General features: G+C 39.2%; 1 protein-coding gene across 1 annotated transcript; it reads right to left on the minus strand.

The window, feature by feature from the left end:
* Positions 1-6,327: 6,327 nt before the first annotated feature.
* Positions 6,328-20,407, minus strand: CT55 (cancer/testis antigen 55). The gene is given in 6 exon segments (XM_063084935.1): positions 6,328-6,519; positions 7,239-7,387; positions 15,839-15,983; positions 19,741-19,847; positions 19,850-19,924; positions 20,344-20,407. Coding segments are annotated over 6 exon segments (732 nt in total).
* Between the last annotated feature and the right edge of the window lie 5,457 nt (positions 20,408-25,864).

The raw sequence follows: 25,864 nt of genomic DNA on the forward strand, positions 1-25,864 counted from the left end.
AACAAAAGACCATGATAGCCAAAGCAATCCTGAGCAAAAAAAGAAAAGAAAAAAAGAAAAATATACTACTTGACTTTAAACTATATTACAAAGCTATAATAACCAAAACAGCATGGTACTGGCATAAAAATAGTCACACGGATCAATGGAACAGAATAGAGAACCCAGAATTCAATCCTTATGCCTAGAGGCATCTGAAATTTGACAAGGGCAGCAAATCTATGTACTAGGGAAGACACTGCCTTTTCAACAAGTGGTGCTGGTAAAATTTGATATTCATATGTAGGAGAATGAAACTAGAACTTTACCTTTCTCCATATACCAAAATCAACTCAATATGGGTTAAAGAATTAAATATACATCCAGAAACAATAAAGCTCCTTAAAGAAAACATTGGGGAAACACTCCAGGAAGTAGGAGTGGGTACAGACTTCATGAATAGGATCCAAAAAGCACAGGCAACTATAGGAAAATTAAACAAATGGGATTATATCAAACCAAAAAGCTTCTGCACAGCAAAAGAAACAATCAACAGAGTGAAAAGACAATCAACAGAGTTGGAGAAAATATTTGCAAAATATACATCTGACAAAGAAATAATATCCACAATATATAAGGAACTCAAACAACTTTACAGCCAAAAAAAAACCACAAATAACCTACTTAAAAAATGGGCAAAGGAGCTGAATAGGCATTTATCAAAGGAAGATATATGATTATAAAATATTTTAAAATCACTTTTCTCCTCCCACCTTCATCTCCATGGGCCAGAATAACTGATCAAAACTTTGGGATTCTAATTGAAAGGATAATGTTATTTCTTAGGTTGTTATAATTCACTATTTTATAAACTGGGGACCACCCAGATATGTGCAATTGATTCTAATTTTTCCTGCTGCCTTTGCCATTTGGTGGTGTAGATTAGAGAGTAATGACTTCAACTTGGCATTTTTCCATTAGCACTATTTTAACTTTCTATTTTGAATTTTTTTAATGCAAAAAAGAAAAAAAATACAAATACTTTAGTTAAAACGTAAAAACAGTACAGTATTACTAAAAGTTATCACTGATCTTTTATCCTATTTTTTAACTAAACTACAATATTACTAAAAGTTGTCACTGATATTTTATCCTATAATTTTTTGAACTAAAAGTAAAAGCAGGAACACTAGGGCTTTTGAGCAATATAGCTAGCTAGTCAGAATTTATTTTAGCATTTCACCTCTTATTCACTGTGACTAAATCCCCAACAATTGCTGTATTAAAAATATTAAATTTTCTGCAAAAATATAAAGATTCTCCCAGAAGCCAAAATCACCATACCGAGAATATTTAATGAGTGTCAATAATTTGTAACATGTTCTGGCCTTTGGAATATACTTGTTTGTTTTCTTTGTGTGTCTCAAAATAACTAAGTAGACTTAACAACCAAATGCATTTTTACTGGAATAAAAGATGCCTATGATGGTTAGTTTTATGTGTCAACTTGGGTAGTGTATAGTGCCCACTTATGTAATCAAAATGTAGTCTAAGTGTTGCAGTGAAGATGTTTTCATGTGCAGATGTAGTTAATATCTACAATCAGTTATAAAGTAAAGCAGATTACCTTCCATAATACGGGTGAACCTCACCCAATCAGTTGAAAGGCCATAAGAGCAAAATCAGGTTTCCTGGAAAAGAAGACATTCTACTTCAAGACTGTAGTGCTAACTCCTGCCTACATTTCTAGCCTGTCGGCCTATCCTACAGATTTCAGACTCTATTAAAATGGAGTCTTTGAGGCCATCCTGTGGTACACTTGGGAGAGTGTGGTGCTGTTAACACCAAGGCCACAAGTTCAGATCCCTATATAGGGATGGCCTGTTTGCTCACTTCAGAGAGCATGGTGCTGACAAGACCAAGTCAAGGGTTAAGATCCCCTTACCTTATGATCTCACTTAAAAAAAAATTGGAGTCTTTGTGTTACCTCATAATCAATCACACTCCAAAGGCATTGGCATATTACAGACTTCCTTTAATGAGATATGTGGGAAGAATGCCTGAGGGAGAGTAGATTTTGAAGACCAAAAAATAAGTATAAATCTGGGATCACTACATGAGGGGCTGTGGTTTGAGTGTAGAGGCAAAAGTAGGGAGGCAACGGACTCAAGACAGCTCGCAAAGCACAATTATCTTGGCACTCATTGCCTTAAGCCCCAAAGTAGTCCAGAGGCTCACAATTTCTTTTCTGCTGGGAAAAACATCTTACTATTACAAGCAGCAAATTATAATGGTCCAGAAATTGGGTAAGGGACACAAAGAATTATTACAATTTGTAATGATGAACATGTTAATAATATGATCCAATCACCACATATTGCACAGAAATACTGATAAGTCAACTCTTTACTTCATAAAAATGTATAATCAATTATGTTTCAATTGGAAAATAAAATTTAAAAAAATGAATGTTAAGAAAAAAAAGAACATTTGGTCTGGCGTAAACCAGACATAGGCATCATGATGTACTCACCTTATTAGCTTTGGGACTTACAACAAATTCCTTGAAATATCATCTACCAATACAGGTTTTGATTATTAAGCAATATGCTGCAAATTGTGTAGAGCATAGAAACTAGCATGCAAAAGTTTCGATAGATGGAGTGATTATCTCCATGCTTTGAGTTTACTCAGCCTTCAAGATTACCCAGCTGCAAATGGCTCATCTCTCATGGAAAACAAAAACAAAACTTTATTACTTTATGTATTTATTTTTATGAATATCAATCACATAACCTGCCCACTTATTTATTTCTTTACTTATACTTGCTAATCCTTAGTTGAAAATATATTCCCCAACCCCCACCCTCCACCGCCAGATCTCAAAATGTTTTCTTTTAATTCTTGAACTATCAGTCGTTCCTACCTGTTGAGGGTGCTTAACACAACTTGCTCCTCCTGCAGTGTCACTTTTCCCAGATCCTGGCCCCCTCCATCCAGACTGGGCACCTCTCACTACTACTTAAAATCTTTCTGAGGGAGTTAAGATACTAGGGTGAACTTGCCCTAAGTACTCTGATCTGTGGAGAGTGACAGCTCAGAGAATCTCCAGCTTCCTGAGACCATGGCCATCTTAACTCACACACTCCCTTATATAAAATGGTGCTGAGGGAAGACACCATATACAGGTGGAGGGCCAGTAGAGATGGGCATTGCAAGCCTCATCTGCACTTGACAAAGATTTATTATTGGACCGCCATCACCAACTTGAGAAGGGCTACCACTGACCACCAATGGCTGAGCTAATGCAAGAATGGAGTCAGGTTAATGTCAATGGCCATTGATGGCATCTGCTCCCCTAACCCCTCATCCCCTTAAAAACTCCGTACCACTCAAAACAGCATTTCAGAGAATCCCTGAACAGAGGGACACGTACTATTGAGTACAATATTCTGTGGGCTATAAGCAAAAGTAACTGGGTGGGAGTGGCTCAGAGCCAAGTAGAAGATATATTCTGTAACAAAAGAGAGTATACTAAAGGGGGTATAAATAAAGTTCCAGCCTCTATAGGAGAACAGGACTAATTCCATTAGAAAAGTCCTGTATGACTATTTTTCACACAACTCTTAAGTAAACTTCTACTTCTTTAAGCCACTGGAGTGACATTTTCTGTTGTTAGTTTAAGTCTCTATTTCACACTTATATTTGCCTTTAACCTGAAACAGAAGGGATTTTTGCAGGCAGCGATGGAATTTTAAAAATATACAGATAAAATTCTAGCAAAGAATGAACAGAGTCACCAAGAATAAGGCAACAGGAAAGCATGAAGCATGTTGCGAGACCAGTTAATGTCACCGTTGTATGAAGAGTTTGGTAGTCCTGGTCACTAGAACGTAGGATGTAGTGAGTCCAAGGTGTGGTTCAGGAGATGGAAGATGAAAATTTGTTTTAGGACAATTGAGTTTGAGCCAAGATAAAATGCAGTAGGCAATTGGTTATGCATTTAGGGAACTTTGGCAGCACACCTAGGTGGGAATAGATTTCACATTTGATTGCAAGTGACATCTCATGTCAAATATGTGGCCAATTGATTGCAGTGGATCTCAATGTTTACAGGGCTTCAGAATCACTAGAAAAATTGAATTTTAAAATGCATGCAAGGGAGTGAATGTGCTTGCGACTCCATCAAAAAGATGAAATGTGGAATCTTATGTATATTCCTGTTATGGAGGGTTTTTAAGAAGGAATGAAAATGTATTAAAATTAAGATGTGGTGATGGTTGCATACCACTGCAAATATACTAGAACAATTAAATTGTACACTTTCACTGGGGGAATTATATGGTCTTTGATTTCTCAATAAAACTGTTTAAAACAGGCAACAGGCCGGATTTGGCCCGAGGGTTATAGTTTGCCAACCCCTGCTCAAGATCATTGTCTTTTTTCCTTTTCTTCATTGCATTTTTCTCTAAATGAGCTCAGGGGCATCTAATATATCAGCACAATTATAACCTATCCACAGCATGCCAGTTGGAAGCTCGACTGCAGAATACTGGAGCCCCAGAAACTCATGGTGGTGAGTCGCTGTGTTTTCATGCCATTTCTTTCCAACCTATAGGAAACATGTTTTTAACACAGTCGGCTACTTTCTGCTCCCTGGATCCTTGTGCCATGATGTCATCCATTCTGGGAGGCCAGTGTGACAGCAAAATGAAGGTGAGATGATCAAGGATACTGCATTCAAAATTATGGCAATCAGCCTCAGAATCAACATATCCCTAGGCAAAATGTTCAAAGTGTACAGCAGCTGGGTCTGCCCTGTGAAAGCAAACAGATTCTGGGGTTTGCTATTTGAAGGGATGAAGGAAAATTATTCACCCATGCAACCGCTACACCCCAGCTGCTGAAGTGATACACTCAATCTGGTGAGGGTGTTTGTGAAATTGGCGACTGTATCTGAATCACCACCTGGCTAGACTTAACATAATCCACTGATACTCTCAGAGAAAACTCTTCCAACCAAACTAGAGAACTAAATATGGAGGGAGTGAACTCCATGGCCCACGCACCTCTCAAGTCCAGTGATGGACTTCTCTGTCATCCCATGGGGTGTTGTGCTGCTTTTGAATGACAACTTTAAAGGGACCTGGGGCAGCCACAGCTTCCACTTGCCCCTTTCTATCTTAGGAAATACTGCCCCATGGGTCAGGAAGCCAAGGTGGGCATTAACTGATTGCAAGTTCCATTAGGGTCCAGAATTTTGTTCTTTGTGTGCAAGGCTATAACCCTAGCACCCAGCACATAGAAGGCAATCATTATTTGTGCAGTGAATCAGTGACTAAATACTGTAAATCTAGAGGATAAGGACTCTAACATACCCATAGAGAACTAACCACCAGATGGTTAGCTGGTCTTACCAGACCTATAAGACAAACTCAGATTAGTAAAAAATCTAAGATGCACAGTGTGTTGTTGGAGTGAGCAGGACTGATGCCATGTTGGGTCCTAAAACTGCCTGGGGTTTAGGAAGATTTTTAAACACACAGCTTTTTTTTTTTTTTTTTTTTTCCTCTGTCTCTCTCCTCCCATTCTTCCTATCCCCTGACTTTCTTATCTTGCTTGCTAAGTAGAAAAACAGGGCTGTTGAAAGTTAATTAGTACCTTCCAAAACTATCAGTTCTTCTTCAAGGCTTGCAGAATTGTGAGAAGTGATCAAGGCTAAATGTCTGGAAACTGACTGTGGGCACCACCAGGGGCAGCCAGAGCCCTGCAAAGCTTTGTGGAGACTTTTCTAAGAAGCTGACTTCCTCTGTATGCAACCCCCTCAATCTCCTTTTTAAAAATTCCTCAGTAAATCTGAGTCTTGGAGATTGTTTTATTCTGGCCATCTCCTTCAGGTTTACCAGGAAGACGGATTAGCTTGTTGTCTCCTTAGGCCTGAATAAAGCTGCCTTCCTATTTCACCAACAATTTGATTTTGGGGTCGTTTGTTTATGTTTTGGTGGCAGGCAGTCAGACTTGGGTGCAGTAACATGTTCTAAAAAAAGTCAAAAGGTGAAGAAAAAAACAAAGAATACAGATTAAATAATAATAAAAAAACAGATCCACTAAAAAGAGGAATTTAAGATTATTACAAGGGATTAAGATAACGGTTTTAATCCGTCATGAAAAATGCAAAACAAACCCTAGAAAATACATTCCATGTGGCCAACCCACTCAGTATTTGAAAAGTTGCATTGGAAATAATTGCTGAGGATTACTAAGTTATTTTTTTTCAAAACACATTTGAACCAGGCCCTATACTACCCACAGAAGAAAAGATGCAACGAAAATCAGAAGGTTTTGTTATTATGACCTTTGCACTGGGGCCATAGAAACTGCTCTCCTTCTGTAGACCATCTGAATGCTCTCCACCACGACTGCATTGACGACATCATATCTTAGAGGCACGTTTCCATCAGGAAGTGCCAGAGAATTCAAGGTGAAAAAGATAGTGTCATCTATCACCCCATTTCTTCCATGTAGGCTAGTAATGCAGACCTGTAATTATAAACGATAGAAATGATTGTGTAAAAGCATAATACACTGGAGCTAACAGGCTCTGCACATCTTCACTCTGGCTTTAATCTGCAGGTCACTCCAGCCCCACCAATGTTTCCCAGGCTGGCACAATAGCAACACCAGGGGTGCTTTGTAAACACACCCATGCCCAGATCCCACCTCAAACCAATTAAATCAGAATCTCTCGGGAAGGGGCCCAGGTGTCAGATAATAAATACTGCTTTTAATATTAGCCACAATGTCCACTAGCCTCACTCTATAGTTAAGGTTGTGAGAGTGGAAGGGGTTGAGTGAGAAAGGAATGTGGTGGTAAGTAGACTATCACTTTTCCCCTACTTTCTCGGTCACATTCCAAGTTCATTCCTTCATCTTTACCATTGTGGAAACTAAATTAAATTTACCAACTCATTTTCAGCCTCCATTACCCAAATCGTACCCAGCTGTTACTAGTAAGCTCACTCTTACCCAACAGTTGCATGAAGCACAATTTGTTTTCTGGTTTTGTTGCTCTCAAAACATTTTAATACCTCCCAAATAAACTACATAATTTAGATCTTAATATGTTCTACATTATTCTCTAATTATTTAAATTCAGAAGTACAGCCTTTTCAATAAGGAATCCAGAGCAGCAGAAATTCTCACTAAAGGAATGATAAGCAGAAACAAATAATAAGAAGTGCAACATGGAAACAAACTACCTCGTGCACATCCTTATGTCTCAGAGGCTTCACTGAGAGTGCTTTTCTGTTCCAAGTGTCTGGCTGGACAGAAAACTCAATTTCTACCAGGTCACCACGATAAGGCTGAAACCCTAAAATTGCCATAGAGAGAAATCGAGTTGGAATAACTCTCAATTTTGGTAACATTACATTTCACAAGTTACTTTGGCAATGTAATGCCCTAAAATAGTTTCTATTGCATGTAAGGTACATTTTAAACATTTAAAAACAATTGGCCTATAAATCTTCCTATCAGGAGGGAAATAATAATCTTTTAGACGTTGATTCTCTTCTATTCATTTATCAAAATCAAATGGGAAAAAGTGTCACTTGTGTGTCACAGCCAATCTTTTGGGGAGCAGCATAGGATTTATTAGACAACTGGTCACATTTACAACTCCTCCAGGAGAGGCAGTCAAGTACACAGGTAAGAGCACAAATATGGACGTGGGTACCTCTATTCAAATCTTGACACTGCCACTTACTTGGTTTGCAACCTTGGACAAGGTGCTTAACCTCTCTGTGCATCAGTTCTTTGTCTAAAAAATGAGAAGCATGGTAGTAGCACTTACAACATAGAGTTGCAAGGGACAAATCTATACATATAAAACTCATAGAATAGTGCCTGGTACATACTCAACACCGAATAAATGCTTATTGCTATTGCATTAGCAGGAGCACATATTGCTACAGAAAGAAAGAAACAATTTTCTAAGAAGTTTTGAACAGGTGATGAAATCTGTATGTTTTATATTTCACAGTTATAAATCAATATTTATAGATTTTTATAATATATTAAAAGTGAGTCACAAGATACAAAGATACGAGGGAGAATTTGGAGTAACTGTAATTCTCAAACACTGCTACTGGAAGTGTAAATTGATATAACCACTTCGGAAAGATGGCGATATCTACGAAAATTAGCCATTTCTGTACCATGTGACCTAGCATTTCCTAGTTCCTTCATAGTCCTTTCCTTGTTGCTAATAATTTCTATTACAACTAAATTTTAGAATGACCCAAGACATACATCAGACCTGTTCTCTCTCGCTCTCTCTTTTACTTTTTTCTTTACATATTCCTTTTTCAAGGCTTTATATAATAGCCATAGGCTGTTAACTCCAAAACGTATATACCTGAAGCCTAATCAACCTCAGACTCATGTATCCAAATACTTACCCACATTATTTATATCTAAATCTGAGTTCTTGCTATTCTCTTGCACCCAGTTTTGCTCCTCAGTCTTTGCACATCTCAGAAATAGAAACTCTTCCCTTACCAATGCTCAAATCAAAAAACTTTGAAGTAACCCTTGACTCCTCTTGCCCTCATATCAAATGACCAGTGTATCAGCCAATACTTTTGCCTTTACTTTCAAAATATTTCCAAATCAAATCCATCCTTACAACCTCCACCTCTACTAACTTGACCAAGTCTCTATCACCACTCACCAGGACTATTGTGACAGACTTCCAAGTTGTCTTCCCAAATCCGCCCTTGTCCCATACAGCCTATTCTCAACACCACAGCCAGATTAACATCTTAAACTATAATTCACCTCATCTAATGGCATTACTCACCCCCACACCAAAAAAAGTGAAATGTTTACAATGATCTATAAAGCCTTATGTGGTTCATCCCCTTACTTCCCTCTTTCAGGTCTTTACTGAAATTTCACCTTTTCAGTAAAGACTTCCCTGGAACCTCTATCTTAAATTTCAACCCACGACTCCTTAGATTTATATTTTCTCTTAATCTATGACTCAGTGGTTTCAGTACTAGTCCTAAGCATTTAGCCATGACAAATGAACTCATAGGTCCACAAAAATACTTGTGCAAAAATGTTCTTAGCAGCTGTATTCATAATAGCCAAAAGCTGCCAACAGCCAACATGACCTTCAATAGGAGAATGGAGAAACTGTAATATATTCAATATAATGAAATGAACTACAGACACATGCAACAACATAGATGAATCTGAAAACAATCTTCTTAGTGAAAGAAGGTCTTATGCAAAGGATTACGTATATATGATCCCATTATTTAAAATTCTCAAACAGGCAAAGTAAACCTAGTTGGAGAAAAAAAGAATACCAGGACAATATTTGCCTGAAGGCTGGGGACAGAGATTGACTGAGGAAAGGCATGGGAGTAACATTTGGGCACATGCATTTATCAAAACCCAAAAAACTCAGAAAAAAAACAAACAAACCTGGAAATAAATAATGAACATGAGTTGCTGATACACATGGTGGAATATTCAGGGAGCACTATATAAATGTCTGCATTTCACTTGCTGAAAATTATAAGAGAGACCGGTGGATGGATGGAATGATAGATACATGTATAGATATGTGATAAAACAAGTATAATAAAATGTTAATGGTAGAATCCAGGTGTTGGTTACATGGTTGTTCACGGTAAAATTCTTTCAAATTTGCTGTATGTTTAAAAACTTTATTAATAAAAAGACAAAAATTTAAGCCAGGATGGTAAATTTCTGCTCTATAATTCCCGTTGCAGATATCAGAATTCTCACTAACATGGTAAAATCTGAAAAAGAATCAGCAATAATCTGATTTTCTTTTCCATACTCTTTCTAGATACACGGTAACTAACACCACCTTTCCAAGGACCACATAGCGGGTGCTTGATGATAAAACATAGTGTCTCTGGACATGAACATCTAAAGAAAGCTAATTCCAACCAGTCTCTGATGGTAATAAGACAGGTATCAGACACTCCTGGCCCAGCCAGTCACTTGGTAGACCAGCCATTATGCCATGGTCCACACCATGGCCTAAAAAAGACAAGGTTGTCACAGGCCATCAAGCTGGCAGAATCACTAGGAAATGTGGGTTACTGTAGGTTAGGTTATCATGAAACATTTGATGAAAAGAGAAGCTTAGATGTCTAGCCATAAAGTGTAGTGATCAGTCTTAATGCTCTTACTATGGTGAAAATTTATAACTACTAATTTATTTTATAATTTTGTAAACTATTTTTGGTTTTCAATAAACCTCTTTGGTAGCAACAAGCTAAAAAATGGGTGCAAGCTTAGAGAAAATGAGTAGTAAATTCAAAGAAAGTTGATGAATACATGGTTCGTGCAATTCATCTATATTATAGACTGAATGTTTGTGTCCCCTCCCCCAATTCATATGTTGAAGCCATGATCTCCAGTATGCCTGTATTTGAAGATGGAGCCTCTAAGGAAGTAACTAAGGTTAAATGAGATCATAAAGGTGGGGCCCTGATCTGATGGCATTAGAGTCCTTATAAGAAGAAACTCTCTCTTTCTGGGTGCATGCACTGAGGAAAGCCAGGTGAAGACATAGCGAGAAGGCAGCTGTCTGCAAGCCAGGAATAGAGCCCTCACTAGAAATCAAATCAGTGGAACCTAGATCTTGGAATTCTAGACTGCAGAAGTGTGAGAAAATAAATTTCTCTTGTTCAACCCCAATCTAAGCCCAATCTATGGTATTTTGGAATGGCAGCCCAATCAGACTATTAGTCGCCATTTACTGTCCACCACGGGAGCCATTGTGATATCACTAAACCACAGAAAAACAGAGGGCCCAAATCTGCTGAGGCATTTACTTTACTACTTCATAGATATTTTCAAGAAGACAGTGCCAAAAGACCACAAGTAAACCTTGGAAGCTAGAAAAAGTACACTTACGTATAATTCTATGATGCATGACTTTTCTTTCATCTGATTTAACATAATTTCAATAATTTTTTATTCCAATTTTTCTTAGGTACATTGGAAAGGTGAAGCAACAGTTGTGAATATGTTAGCTCCATTAAGAGAACTTCACAAGCAGTTAAATGATGCCAGATGCTTTAAAGAGGAAAAAGAGTTAAGTGAATTCCAATACTGGTTTGATTCTTTCTATCCAAATTGTGGAATCAAAATGAAAAAGAAGAAAATCAGCCCCTGATGTCCAAAACCAATCTGATGTTCACAGCTAGAACTCAATATTATAACAACTGGTCTGACACCCACAACCAGGACATTTTGTTTTCTTGTTGGATATAAACAACTCATGGGATACTACCACAGAGAAAGTTACTCTGAGACCACAGCCTAAATGAAACAAAACATGGCCACTTGATAATTTTGCCTAAGCACAGACAAAAACAAGGGCACTGTACCACCCACAAAATACCCAATCATAAAATTGACCCCACTTTGTGACAGCATACACTCTAGAGCTACCCCCTGCTTCCTTAAACCCTTCTCAAATCATGCAACTGAGTCTAAAACCTTTTAATAGGTTCTTTATAATGTCCTCTTACTGAAACATGCTATGGTTCCACCATGGTGTGTGTTCTCCCTCGCTGGAATGAACAATGAAGCTAACTTGATCTTTGGCTGAAGAGCATTCACAAAAGTTGTGAAAGTTCTTCCTGGCAGAGGTGAAATATCTGACATTAGTATGAATGCTATTGTAAATTCAGTTAAAAAGTCCTACACTGGATATAAAATTGTTTTTGCAGTGCTTATACAAACACAAATTGGGAACATAGCATCATAGTAAACATGCTTAGAAATTAAGAAACTGATGGAGCAGAAATATACTTTGAATTGGTTGTGATGCAAACAATTCATAACCACATCCAAACTTGCTACAATATTCAACCAATTGAAGCTAAAGGAATCAAAATTTACAAGATGTGTATATGTATGTGCATGCATGTGTGTATTTATAGATTCAAAACTACTGAACTACAAAACATTTAGGACAAGGTTATTACTGATATGATAAGACAATGACTCAGCATGACTGTGCTACTTTTCTCTTTTTGCTGTTCCAGTCGATCAGATTTCAGGCATGCCTCAGCCTTTGAAGGACTACAGTGTAAATCAGCCCAGCTATCCTCCCGTGGGAGTAATGATTGGGGGGGGGGGCGGAGCTGAGTCTTTTTGGGTTTGGTTATAATAGAAAAACTAGTAAAATCAGTTCAAAATCTTTAATCAAAAAATTTAACAAACACAGCACCAAAATTCAGTTTTGAAGCTTTTGGAAAATTAAAATTGTGGATATGAAGTTGCAAAGAGAAAGTTGTTAAAATTTATCCATAAAAAATACAAGAAGTGTATGGATGGACCTTGAGAGAATTATATTAAGTGAAACGAGTCAGGCACAGAAAGAGAAATACCACATGTTCTCACTTATTGGTGGGAGCTAAAAATTAATATATAAATTCACACACACACACACACAAAAAAAAAAAAAACTGGGGGTTGGGGGGAGAAGATATAACAACTACAATTACTTGAAGTTGATACGACAAGCAAACAGAAAGGACATTGTTGGGGGGGGAGGGAGGAGGGAGGGAGGTTTTGGTGATGGGGCAATAATAATCAACCACAATGTATATCGACAAAATAAAATTTTTAAAAAAATACAAGAAGTGGACAAATGAAAACATCAGAGCTCAAATGACGTGCAATTTTGAAATTAGATGATTGTACTTGGGAACATCTCAGTGTGTGGCAAGAATCTTTTAATGTAGCTCTTTTTTTTATTGGAGACATATGTATTCTATAGCAGAATGAAAGGAAATGAAGGAGACCTACAATTTGCTGCTGAATCTCTATTTTATGAAATCTTCAAAAGTTTTTAAAATTTCCATTAATTTACTCAGATACATTCTTTTTTAGAAATAATTTTATTTTTCAAAATTTATGAATAATACCATTTTAAAGATCCAAGCATAAAACCAATCTGTCAGTCAGTGTATAAATACTTCAAAACTATATTTAATTTTAATCAATTGTAACACTCTCTTTAGTCTCAAAAATGTGTCGGTCGGACAATGGAGAATATAGCCACCCCAAGTATAGCTGTAACTATAGAGAGGTTGCCCAACAAGTCCATGCCTTTGGTAGAAGCATAAAGACATTGCCAATGTGCAGTCTGGCAATGAATTAGCTAAAGGAATAAATATCCCCAAATCTCCCTGCACACTCCAGTCTCCTTCTTGCGCTTACATTGGTTAAATCCACCCACAAGAATGTCAGCAGCTGAAAAACAGGATTCTTTAGTGACTTCATTAGTAACGGAAGAGGCATACTGAAATAGGGAAGCCACCTTGGGACTGAGTAACATACTGAACTGCTGGGCAATTCATGGCTCAGGGGAAAGTCCAAAAGGGATAAGAAGGCTATATGGAGCTGCCTTTTAGTCTTTCAAGTATGTATTCAAGCCAGTTTATTCTGAAAAATGAATAACCTTATTCGTGATGCCAGGCTTCCAGCTCCTGTCACACTGGTCACATAGGAGACGTAGGATGTTATAGGACTGTACTAGTGCTTAACCTGAAAAATTAAGGGGAAGGGAATAGTAATCTTATCTACTTTGCAGGCCCCCCAAACCCCACCCTTTAGGCCAAAAGCGCTATTACATTTTAGCATCCTTCATCAAATGGTTAAATTTATTCTTTATTCACATATAAAAAATCCGAAAAAGTGGTTTTCATATAAGTAGAACATAAGGTTCTTGATAGGATTCAATCTGAGAGTGTAAATTATATACTGTACTTAACACAGGACAGGATTCTATAACATTTGTATCCTACTGGCATTGACAGTTCTCGACTCATATCTTCTCTCTTTCAAGTCATACCTCCCACATTTACCATACTCCAGCCATCTTGTCTTCCTTTGAGTTCCTAGGACATGCCAAGATTTTTCCACCTCAGGACTTTTACATTGGCTCTTCCCTGGTTTGGAAATTTTTCCCCAGCTTACTCCTTCTTATCCTTCAAGTCTCAGCTCAAGTGGCACCTCCTCAGAGAGGCCTTCGCTAATCTGCTATTTGCAGTAAACCCCATCCTACCCCCAGTTTTACTATCACAACACGTTGTTCAAGTCCTGGAGGACAGAAAACAATCTGGACTTTTTTTTTTTTTTTTTTTTTTTTTTTTTTTTTGCTTCCTTGTTGATTGTCTGTAGTCTACCTCATTAGAATGTAAATGTTATGAAAACAGTTCCTGGAACAGAGCAAGGCACTCAAATATCTATCCAATGAACAACAAGGAAATAACATTGACTCCCCATTAGGTGGGATAAAAAAAGTCAACATGGTTTTCTTTTTTCCTTCTTTTAGATTCCCATTATTTTAAAAATTGTATTTTTTTCCCATTTTCATTGGGTTTCATAATCAGATTAACAGCACCTATTCTGACTATTGCAAGTACGACTGGCTGGGGGCTCAGGACTTCTTTTTATTCACTCTCTCTCATCCTAAAGAGGTTTATTACTCTGATTCACTCAATTCATTTTGCAGCAGCAAATCCCTTTACCTGTGTTTTGTGTCCCATTCTCTATATCTCGCAGATCTTGTTCCATCAGTTCTTCCTGCTCTCCTCTCCACCTTCAATCAATCCCTCCAGCATCACAAACATGTTCAAGCCTTTCCTATCTTGAGAAGAATTCTCCTAGCAAGGCTACCATTTGGTGATGCCTTCCATTTGGCGTAATTATAGAGGCCAAGAAATTGCCTTTCGAGCTTAACAATCACAAAGGCCTTTTCTCGCAGAATTAGTGATTTCTGACTAAGCAGGTTATAAAATCCAAGCTGCCACTAGACAGTCATCTTTGGGGAATACCAGGGCTAACAACTAAGGTCAGATTCAGGCTTATGCATCCAAGAAAAGTAAAACAGAAAGCTGATGTGGCTGAACTAACTTTCCCCTTTTTAACAAAGCTTAATGACAGCTGATCAGGCTTCGATAAGTGCAAAGTTTTACTTTTATCCACCTTTCAAAATCCAGCCTGGTTGGGGGATTGATTGTAGGCGTATGGAGTCCAGCCTGGAGAGCACCTCACCCAGGCAGCCTCCCCCAGTTCTCCCCATGGCAGTCAGTCATGCCCTCTGCTCCACTCTGCTCTGCTCTACTCTGTTCTGCTCAGTAACACTGTTCTCATTGCATCATTGTCATGTATTCACATGCCTGCCTCTCCCAATTAGGCTATGAGCTCTGTACGGGCTGGCCTTAATACAGTCTTATTTATCTTGATGTCACCAATATCGAGCACTCTATCTTGAGCTGAATTAAACTAAAATAGCATAAACAAATTAACAAATTATTGCTTTAGGCATAAAATAACAAAATGTTATATCTGCTATTTACAAATACAATTCAACAATGGATATACAGACAAAGGGAGAAAGGTACAAGGTTATCTCCAAACCTTATTTTAAAGCATGCAAGGTATATTTTTAAAAATAATATCTCTGTATACATGTAATTTGTTTAGTTAGGTTAGAAATTCAATATCTATATGAACAAAAAAATACTACAGATATATTAGTATCTGCATCCAATAAATGACAATACAACAAATGATAGCATGTGTTTTTAAAAAACAATATGTATCTGTCCTTTTTGCACCTTTCTCTCAAGTCCAAAGGTCCATGTCAAACATTAAAGAGCTGCTGAGTGGAGTAGCATGTTCCAAATTTGACCCTGGAAATGATGCCTGCAACCATCTCCAAGTCCAATCTATAATATTTATTTAAAATAGGTAAAACCTAATTATAATTTTTTCAAAATGTGAATTGTACCTTTACAAACAACATCTAGTGAGAAGTAAGTTATGTGGTTAATGTAGTCAGCACCATCCATCACAGAGTTAATACAGCCAAATGAAACTCTAGTATAGGAGTCTGATGGTCCATCACCATGACAATTATCATAGAAAGCATTCACCTGTAAGGTAAACAAACAGGTACTTCAAACATAACTAAAGTTTAAAAATCAGAAACATATGGTTAAATTGTTGTTCTCCAAGAAGTCATTGTTGTTCAGAAACATATGGTTAAATCATTGTTTTTAAAGCACTATAGGAAACAGGGGTGAATATATTTCATCTGAAAAACACGTCATAGACATAAGTGGATGATACAATAGGGCCTGTGCTTGATATCTTTTTTACTTTATTTGTTAGAGCAGCTCAGAAAAATTGAGGAAAAAGTACAGAGAGCTCCCTTACACTTCCTCTCCTCTCCCTTCAGTTTCCCTTATTATTAGCATCTTGAATCAGTATGGTACATTGATAATAATTGATAAATGAACACCAATACTTAATAAAGTCTAGCACTCTATCTTTAGCTGAATTAAACTAAAATAGTATAAACAAATTTACAAATTATTATATAATTTATAAAAGTTTATATTACAGTTCACTCTTTTTTTTTTTTTTTTTGTCTTTTTTGTGACCGGCACTCAGCCAGTGAGTGCACCGGCCATTCCTATATAGGATCCGAACCCGCGGCGGGAGCGTCCTCCCAGCGCTGCACTCTCCCGAGTGCGCCACGGGCTCGGCCCTACAGTTCACTCTTTGTGTTGTACAGTCATATGTTTTTATAAATGTGTCTAAAATCATAATGTGCACACCCACCAGATTTAATGCACTGATAACTAACTGATAGTATTAGATTCAAAGATAAGAGATACACCTCCTGCTCTCTAGGAATTCACAATAAAAGGGGAGTAAAAGGCAAAAATAACTACTTGAAAGCAAACTGTTATAAATGATATTTTTTTTAAATTCAAACATTGGTTTCTGAAAATTCCCAGGACGGAGAGAATTTCAGACTGAGGAAATAAATATAGGGAAGTTTCTAGGAGGAAATGATTTTGACCTGAGCTGTGAAAGAAAAAAAAAAAATTACCTGTTAAATGGGGTTGGGTACAGGGGACGGGAGACAGCAAGGGAAGAGAGAAAGCACAAGCCAAGTTAGGGGAACAGGGAGGAAAACAATAAGATTCCAGATTGGGACACCTGAGAAGACAGAAGCATGAGATGAAGTTGGGAAAATGACTGGGAGGTGAAGGGCTGTAAAAAAAAAAAAAAAGTCAAATTAGGGCTTTCGTTCATCTACAATAAGGAGGCATCCAAAATTTTTATTTATCGGAAGTGTAGTGGCATTCATTTTTTGTTTTTCTAATTAAATACATAATACATGTTTATCATACAAAACAAAAAAAGACACAGAAAAGCAAAAAGCAAAAAAACAATTACACATAATCTATAAATCCACTTCTTACCTAAAGATAAACCACTGACCGCCTTCTGATACTTACCCTGTTCCACATTATTTTACTGTGCGTAAATATCTACATACCATTTTAAAGGAAAATTTAATATTATATATATTATTAATGTATCATCAAATTATTGCAAATATGTAAACTGATTGTTGAAACATCACTGTAAATGATAATATAGCATCCCACTGAATGAAGGGCCTGAATTTATTGACTCAGTTCCACATTGTTGGACACTTGGCTTCTATCCTAACACACTGCCTACTTGCCTAATTTATTTCTGTACGCTAACCTCCTAGGAGTGAAATTTCTTGTTCAAAAGTTTCCAATAGAAACTTGATCCATGGAGGTGCAAAGTCATTTTCATCTTTCTTTTTGTGAATAGCCTAGTTTAGGGCCTAGTCCTGTTTCTCAACTGGTGTCTTTCGAACTGTCAATACCAACCTCAAGGTCAGTTCCCCTCTTTCATTTTTGTTGAGAAATGAAGCATCAGGCTCCCATCTATCAATCTACCACCACTTCTATCAGTATTCAAGTGGATGATCCATAGCACCCTCTGACCACTCTGTTCCCTGACTCCACACTAGCTCACAGCCATACCGCAGACTGAACCTTCCCCCGTTTCATGTCAAACTTCCACTCTCTCTCCTCAGATCCTTTTCCCTTTCAAACACTATCAGTTCATGAACTTCATTCAATTTGTCGTTCTCAGATGACAAAACCCCAAGCCCATAAAAGCGCAACTACCCAGCCATTCTCCTCCTTTTCCCCAACAAGTGGACTGATGTAAAAATAAAAACACCAAATTCCACTATCTAGATCCATTTACAATGAGGGACACAAATATCACTGGACACTCAATACTACCAGATAATATTACTCTAGTTCCTAGTAAATATGCTTTCCCAAAACCTAAAACTCTCTAAACCTCAAAACAATAGCATCACAATTTTATTTTTTTAATTACACAAATACTTTATGTACATTAGTGAAAAAATAGTAAACACAGATACGCAAGTCTTACCTCTTATTTCTGTGAGGAAACTAAGGCCATTCCACCGGAGCTCCTATATGAACCTCTCAGTACCTGTCCAGGCTTTCTTTGCCTTCTCTCCTGAAACAATAGGAGGTCCAAGCCCTTACCCAGGGCCGACCTCTCCACTGAACATGGTACCATTCCCTCTTGTCTCCATTCTTGTGGGTCAGCAGAGGAAAAGTGGATTATTGCATTAAAGGTATGTGTCAACAGGGTAGCCATTGGCAAAACAACATCTGGATCTTTCTCTCAATTGCTACAATTCCAGGCAGAATAAATATTTAGACACAAATAAACAAATAAGGAACTTTCAGAGGAAAACCTAAGTGATATTTGTGTAAATTAAGTGTTAAAAGCCTTTGTATGGATTCTTATGTAACCAAAAAGCCTTATGAATAAGATAGATCCATTTATGGTATATATAAAAATTAGAGCTACCCAGTTAGCTCACTCGGTAGAGCATGGTACTGATAATACCAAGGTCAAGGGTTTGGTTCCCTGTACTGGCCAGCCGCCAAAAAAAAAAAAAAAAACAAGAAAAAAATTAAATACCATAAAACAAAGTTGAAAGACAGCAATCTTATAACAAATATTTACAAATATTCATACAATACATTTCTTAACAAAGCTCTAATTTCTCTAAAACAAAAAAAGAGCAGTAATTTTCCTAACAAAGAAATAGCTCTAAGAAAAGTTGCTCTTCTCTCTCCAACACTTAAAGAAATGCAAATAAAATTATGAGACTGTTTTTCTCTTCTCATGTTGCCAAAGATTTCAAAGACTAACCATATTTCCACCCTTCCCAAATTGGCAAACAGGCAGTGTCACAGTCTGCTACTGACAGTGTCAATTAGTAAAATAAAGCTGAAGCATGATTTGATTATACTCTTTATAATGGGAAATATCTAGACTGAGGTGGTGGATACACAACTTTAGTAAATTTAGTAAATTTACTAAAATGTCATTGAGCTGTGCTCTTAAAAGTGGAAAATTGTCTAGTAGGTAAATTATACCTAAATAAAGCCATTTTTAGAAAATGATTAACATGCGTATCTGCTCACCTAGCAATTTCACTTCAACAAATGCAGAAATTCGTTACAGGGTGAATAAAAGGAAGTTGCAGGATAGAATAGACTCTAATAGTTACCATTTTTAACCATATTTTTAAATGCTGAAGAACAGATGTACAATTTATAATTTTATAAACAGAAGCCACTACAAAGATAAGAATGAACATCCCACACGATCTGGTAAGTTAGACTTCAATTCCACTCTCCATCCACTAAATCTGGTCACCACATAGAAGTTGAATAAATAATAAAAACAAGGTTGAAAGCCCCCCATGGAATAAGACAGTCCCCAAACTGATACAATTCTTACTTTGACTGCTTTCAATCCATGGGATGTTTTATCTTCTGCCACAACTGCAGTAACTTTTTGTCCAAATTTAAGAGGCACTTTGCCAGTTACAACATCACTGCTGATTAGATCATTTCATCAATCAAGCCATAATCATGACAGAACCTTGTTATGACTCCCTGCACAGTTTGAAACCTGGTGTCATCTAAGAAATGAGTAAACAAAAGGTTCCATTAAGTAATCTCAAAAGCAAACACGCACTACAAATAAGCCCTACCAGAAGCTGTGGTAGACAAATTACCTAAATCTAGAACTAACGTGGGCTAGGTTTGAGACAAAGATGACAATTGAGGTACAGTGTGGTGGTTAAGGTGCAGGATTTTGGAATCAGACTGCCTGGCTTTGAATCTCAGCTCTTCCCCTTACCATCTGCATAACCACAAACACTTTTGTTTCTGAACCTTTCTGAACTTGTTTTCATCTATAAAAACCAGGACATTGGGAACGTCTGCTAACTGACACATACATATAAATTGCCCAAAACTGTGAATACCTCCCACAGGTACAGTGTAAATGTTAGCTGTTGTCGCATTTGTGTCTAAAGAGTCTTTAAGAATCCATTACTGTTACACAGTTTCATCATTACCAACAACAGCTGCGGGGGCAGCCTCTGGCGGTTTGTAAACATCTCACCGGACAAAGCACATAAACAGATCCGTGGATCAAATGTGCACTTAAATCTCTCGAGTTTACTTTCTTTTTCCTGGACAAGCGCAGCAGGTAAGCCAGAGCTTGGGGTGTGAATCGAGACAGTCAGCCTGCAGAGCCCACACGGGGAGCTGCCATGTTTTAGGTGCCTCCCAAAAGACCGGGATAAACTGACAGGATGGCTGGGAGCAATGTTGAGTAAAACAGATTATGGAATCAGAAGGCAAGAAAATCCTGAAAAATTGAAAAGATATGAAATTTGTTAACTGAAATCATAAATTACAAGAAAGTGGAAGAGTCAAAGGTGACAATTGCCATTCAGGCACTTGAAAATATGTCAAAGACTCGTCCATGTGGTCCCGTTGGTAAAAGTAGGGCTAATCAGTGGATGTTGAAGAGAGAAATTTCAACTAAAAACTATAAAACAAACTTCTCCCACCCACCACATGCAGCCTTCCCACATCTCCCCTGTGTGTCAACTCAGTGTCGGACTACGGGACGGGCTTGTAGGATACAAAAGAGAACAAGTAAAACGCAGCCCCACCCTCCTACAAGTGACAGATATCTGACATGTCCACTAGGCTTCAAACACATGCGTGCTTGAAATACAGTTAATTCACCCTCAAATCAGAAAATTCCGTTGCTACTGGAAATATAAAAAGGAATCTGTTGTACGTTCACATGGCATTTCCACAAGATGAGTTCTGAAGCAGCTAGGGAAGTGCCAGGGTGGGGCACAGCCCCCAGGAGCCCTCTTTGCCTCCAGCATCACCACTTTCCACAGGAGAGTTTGGGGCATGAGCCGATGCAAATCCAGCCGTTGGAGACACTCAGGGGCTCCGGGACGCCCGCACCACAAGGTGGCGCCACCCTGCGCATGCAGAGCCCTTCTGAGCCCCTGAGGTCCTGTACCAGGACTGCCGCACCCCTATGGAACGATTCCTGGAGGACAGGAGATAAGTCGGGTACCTTCCGAGAGCCTCAGATGCTGTGTCCTCTCTACCTCTGAGTCCGCTCTCCTCCTGAAGAAGGCAAGAGCCTTGGAAATGAGTCTGAGCACAGCCCTGCGGTCAGGACAGCTTCAGCACCTAGTGACAGTGGGCACGAGGTATATTTCTGTCTGGGTCTCTGCCTCCCAGCTGCACTTGCATCACGCAGCTCCTCAGGGACCGTGCCTCCCGCTCTGCACAGTCCAACCTCTGGTCAGAGGTTCCCGCCCAAGCAGTGCATTCGGCTGCTGCAGGAGGAGCTCTCACGAACGTTGTGACCATCCTCCAGCCAATGGGAGCGCAACGTGCTGGGAGGAAGCCGCTGATAGGCTGGCTGGTGGGCAGACTTTGTGGCTCCTCCCACCACAGGGGAGGGCGGAAACGTGCTGGCCAACGAGAAGTGGCTTTCAGTCAGTCACATTTGCGCATCTTGTAGGGCAGAGGGATTCCTCTCTGGGGTTCTGCAGGGAAGACCTGGTGCCTGGCTTGAATGGGGGAGCAGCCGTCTGCCTTGAGGAACACCAGGCTCTGGCTCCCACATGTCCAGACCCTGCTCCTCACTGCCTCAGGGTCCTTTTCCTTTGCCTCTGGCAGCCCTCCCCTCCTCCTCAGCCCCTCAACGGCTCCACTTCCCCATAGAGAGTTCAGTGGGCAACGCTAGGAAAGAACTTTCTGTTCAAGGCTAAATGATACCACACATATGGTGGAAACGCTACACTTTCACATCCACTGTGTCCTCAACACACAGGCCGGGCTCAGCTCTGCTTGGAGCTGAGGCTGAATGTGGTTTTATAGCAACGCCCTCGTGGTCCTGAGTGACATTTTGAAGGACTGAGTAATAAAATTGATCTGGAGATGAGGATGGCCAGGTGAGCCCCTCAGGTGACGCAGCACCATGCAGGGAGTTTGGATGGCATCACTGCTATTTCCTTGGGAGCCTCCATCTTGTCTACGCAGACTGAAGTGACTCCAATGTACCCCCAAGGCTGCTGCTATGGGATCAACGTGTAGCCCAAAGGTTCATATATTCGAAATTCAGTCTCCATTGTAACAGGGTTAGGTGGCTGCGAAATCCAAGTATGACATTGGAAAGGTGGGGCTTTTGAAAGGTGATAAGATTGTGAGGACTGTGCCCTGGTGAATGGAATAATCAATTCATGGAGTAATAGGGTTGGATCTTCTGCTGTTGCTGTTCAAACATAATTGATTCTACATTCTTGTGGGGTACAGAGTTCAATATCAATTTCTGTGTACAATATGTGATGGTCAATTCAGGATAATTAGTATTTTCATCATTATTAAATACTATCATTCTTTATGTCCACTAACCAATTTCTCCCTGTCCCTCCTCCACTTTTTGCACCTCTAGTAACCACAGTACTGTGCTCTCCTTTTGTAGTTCAATGTATTATTGTGATTTTCTTTTCTTTTTTATTTTCTTTTCTTACTTTCTTTGTTTCTCTCTCTCTCTCTCTCTCTCTCTCTCTCTCTCTCTCTCTCTCTCTCTCTCTCTCTCTCTTTCTTTTTTTTTCCTTTCTTTCATTTTTTACCTTCCACTTATAAGTGAGGACATGTGGTATTTGTGTTTTTGTGCCTGGCTTATTCCATTTAACATAATTTTCTGCAAGCTCATCAATGTTACTGGAAATGACAGATTTTTTTTTTTTTTTTTTTTAAGGCCGGGTAGAATTCCATTGTGTATATGTACCTCATTTTCTTTATCTGGTAGTCCGTTCATGGTACTGGTATAAAAATAGACATTCAGAGCAGTGCAATAGAATTGAGAACGCAAAACTCACCCCTCAGGCTTACAGCCACCCAATACTGGACAAAGGCAACAAAAATCTACATTAGGGAAAAGACTGCCTCTTCAGTAAGTGGCGCTGGGAAAATTGGATATCCATATGCAGAAGAATGAAACGAAACACGCACCTCTTACCATATACTAAAACCAATTCAACGTGGATTAAAAACTTAAGTAAAAGACCTGAAACTGTAAAATTACGAGGAAAAATATAGGTGTACCACTTCAGGAACTAGGTTTGGCAAAGACTTTATGAACAAGACCACATACAATTGCCACGTGCCATTAGGGATCCAACTTAAAGTAGTGTCATAGCGATCGGGAATTTAAAGGGAGACCAGTGGGCATGGTTGTGCCAGAGCAGCTGGAGGGTTGGATTTTCCAGGATCAAGACATTGGCAGAGGGAGAAGGTGTCAGGGTATATATGAGAATGGAATTTAAGCTGGGACTGAGGAAAGTGAGGCCATTGGTGTGGGGATATTGGACAGCGAAATGTGTTCCCATCAATGGTTGTTAAGTCCAGAAGACGGCTGAGCTGTCGTACTGAAGTGAGGTATGGGAGGTAGGGAGGTAGTGGCTGGATGATGGGGAAATTGGAGAAATTGTATAGCACACTGGTGAAGAGCCTGGGTTCTGGAGGCATACATATCCACATATACTACACACCAAAATACAAACGTACGCTTGCACGCTGACACACACATTCACGCACTCTAATGCATACTCATACTCACACTGAGAACACACATGTCCATTAACAGGATGCATCCACGTGCTATCTCACACACTCACTTATTTACACACTCATCGAAAAGTTCACTGACACATACTGACACACAAGCTCACATACACATAGTCATATTACTCTCACGTTCACACTCCCACACACAGTCACTGACACACATGATCACACATATTCACACATCATCTCATGCACATACATCAAGAGACAGAAAATAACACATGCTGGCAATCTCCTACATTGTTGGTGGGAATGTAAATTGGTACAGCCATTATGGAAAATGGTACAGAAGTTCCCCATAGAACTAAAAAGGGAATTACCTTATAATTCAGCATTCCCACTTCTGGGTATATATCCAAAGGGATTTATTTTTATCTGGCAGTTAATGATTCTGCATCTCTGATGATGTGCTGACTGTCCCTTGGACCCCTATCTTCACCTGAGGGTTCATGCTGGTAATGAATGAGTCTGGTGGGATTCCCCTCTACCATCAGCCAATGTGTGAGAGGTCGACTTAGGGGAATCCCCAACCTATGTGGGTCCGAGTGCTCCCGACTATAGGATTGCCAATCACACCTGCCAGACAGAACTCAAAGGAAAGACTTTTTTATTTTGGAAGATGTTGACTGGGAGACAGAGGGTGAAGTCCCAACAGCCTTCCCAGTCAACTGAGAACTGGGGTTTATATATGTCAATGTATCTGGGAGACAGGATGTAGAGTCTTCAGACATGATGGACAGGTGCTTCCTGACATTACCTTTGGTGCCGACGTCTCGAATGGTTTCCATTCTGTGACACTGTCTTTGAGAGATGTATCAGGCAGGACAGGGTGTAGGGTTTTCAAGGCTGATGGAGAGCTGCTTTCAATACAATCTCAGTTAATCATTAAGGACGAGTTAGTTTTAAAGGGAAAACAAAGTTAGTTCTATACTGTTTACATGAGTGTGAGGGGTTTTCTAGGTTTACAATGTCAGCTTCTCAATCCCTTTGTGTCCTTTCTTGCCTGGGAAAATCGGGATCCACGGTGGTGAGTCACATCACCTCATCTAATTCAGTGACCAGACTCTTGTCCCTTGTAACACAGTAGTAAGGAGTTTCATTCTTTCTAGCAAAGAAACTTTTTCTTGTGCTTTCCATGAAGCCTCTGCTGTTTTTCCTAGGTTCCCCTAACCTGGCCACTGCATGGTTATTCCATCGATACCTGGAAATTGTGCAAGGGAGTTACCTCAGCTCTTCAACCTAGGAGACTGAGGGGGTTCCCTTGGCTCTCTGAACACAGAGATTGGATGGGAAAGTTCCCTTGCCTCGGTAAACCTGGAGATTAAGAGGGGTGGTGTTTTTTCCACCTCTTGGAACCCAGAAACTGGGTGTGCGTTGCGGGGGGGTGTCAAGGTCCTTAGGCTCCTGATTGTGTAAAGTGTTTCCTTGGCTCTTAGACCCAGAGATTTTGGAGAATTAAACAAGGGGACTATTTTCTGGTCCTTTAAATATTTTTTTTCTCTGTTATTTAAGTATGTTAATTCCTTGCACAACTCTCATTCTGCCAGGTGCCTTTTTTCCTTTTTTACCCACTGTTTACGTGCTTAGAAATTAAAGCATTGACTCAGTTTAATATTTCCAAAAATGGCATCATTTCACAGAGGATCTTTTGGAACTTAATGGCCTCTTGAGGAAACTCGGAATCTTCCCAAACTGGCTCATCTAGGATTTCTCCCTCTCCATCACCTTCACCCACCCCTCTTTCCTCCTTTTCACCACCTTGGACCTCCCCTTCAGCTCCCTTGAATCCTTTCCCTGTCCCCCTTCAACACCTCTACCTCCTCCATCCCTTTATCCACCCCCAAGAGACCTTTCCCTTCTACTCCAGCCCCTCAACTGCCTATAGTCGTTGGAGCTTCAGG

The sequence above is a fragment of the Cynocephalus volans genome, chromosome X (genome assembly GCF_027409185.1).
Source record: "Cynocephalus volans isolate mCynVol1 chromosome X, mCynVol1.pri, whole genome shotgun sequence".
Lineage (NCBI taxonomy): Eukaryota > Metazoa > Chordata > Mammalia > Dermoptera > Cynocephalidae > Cynocephalus > Cynocephalus volans.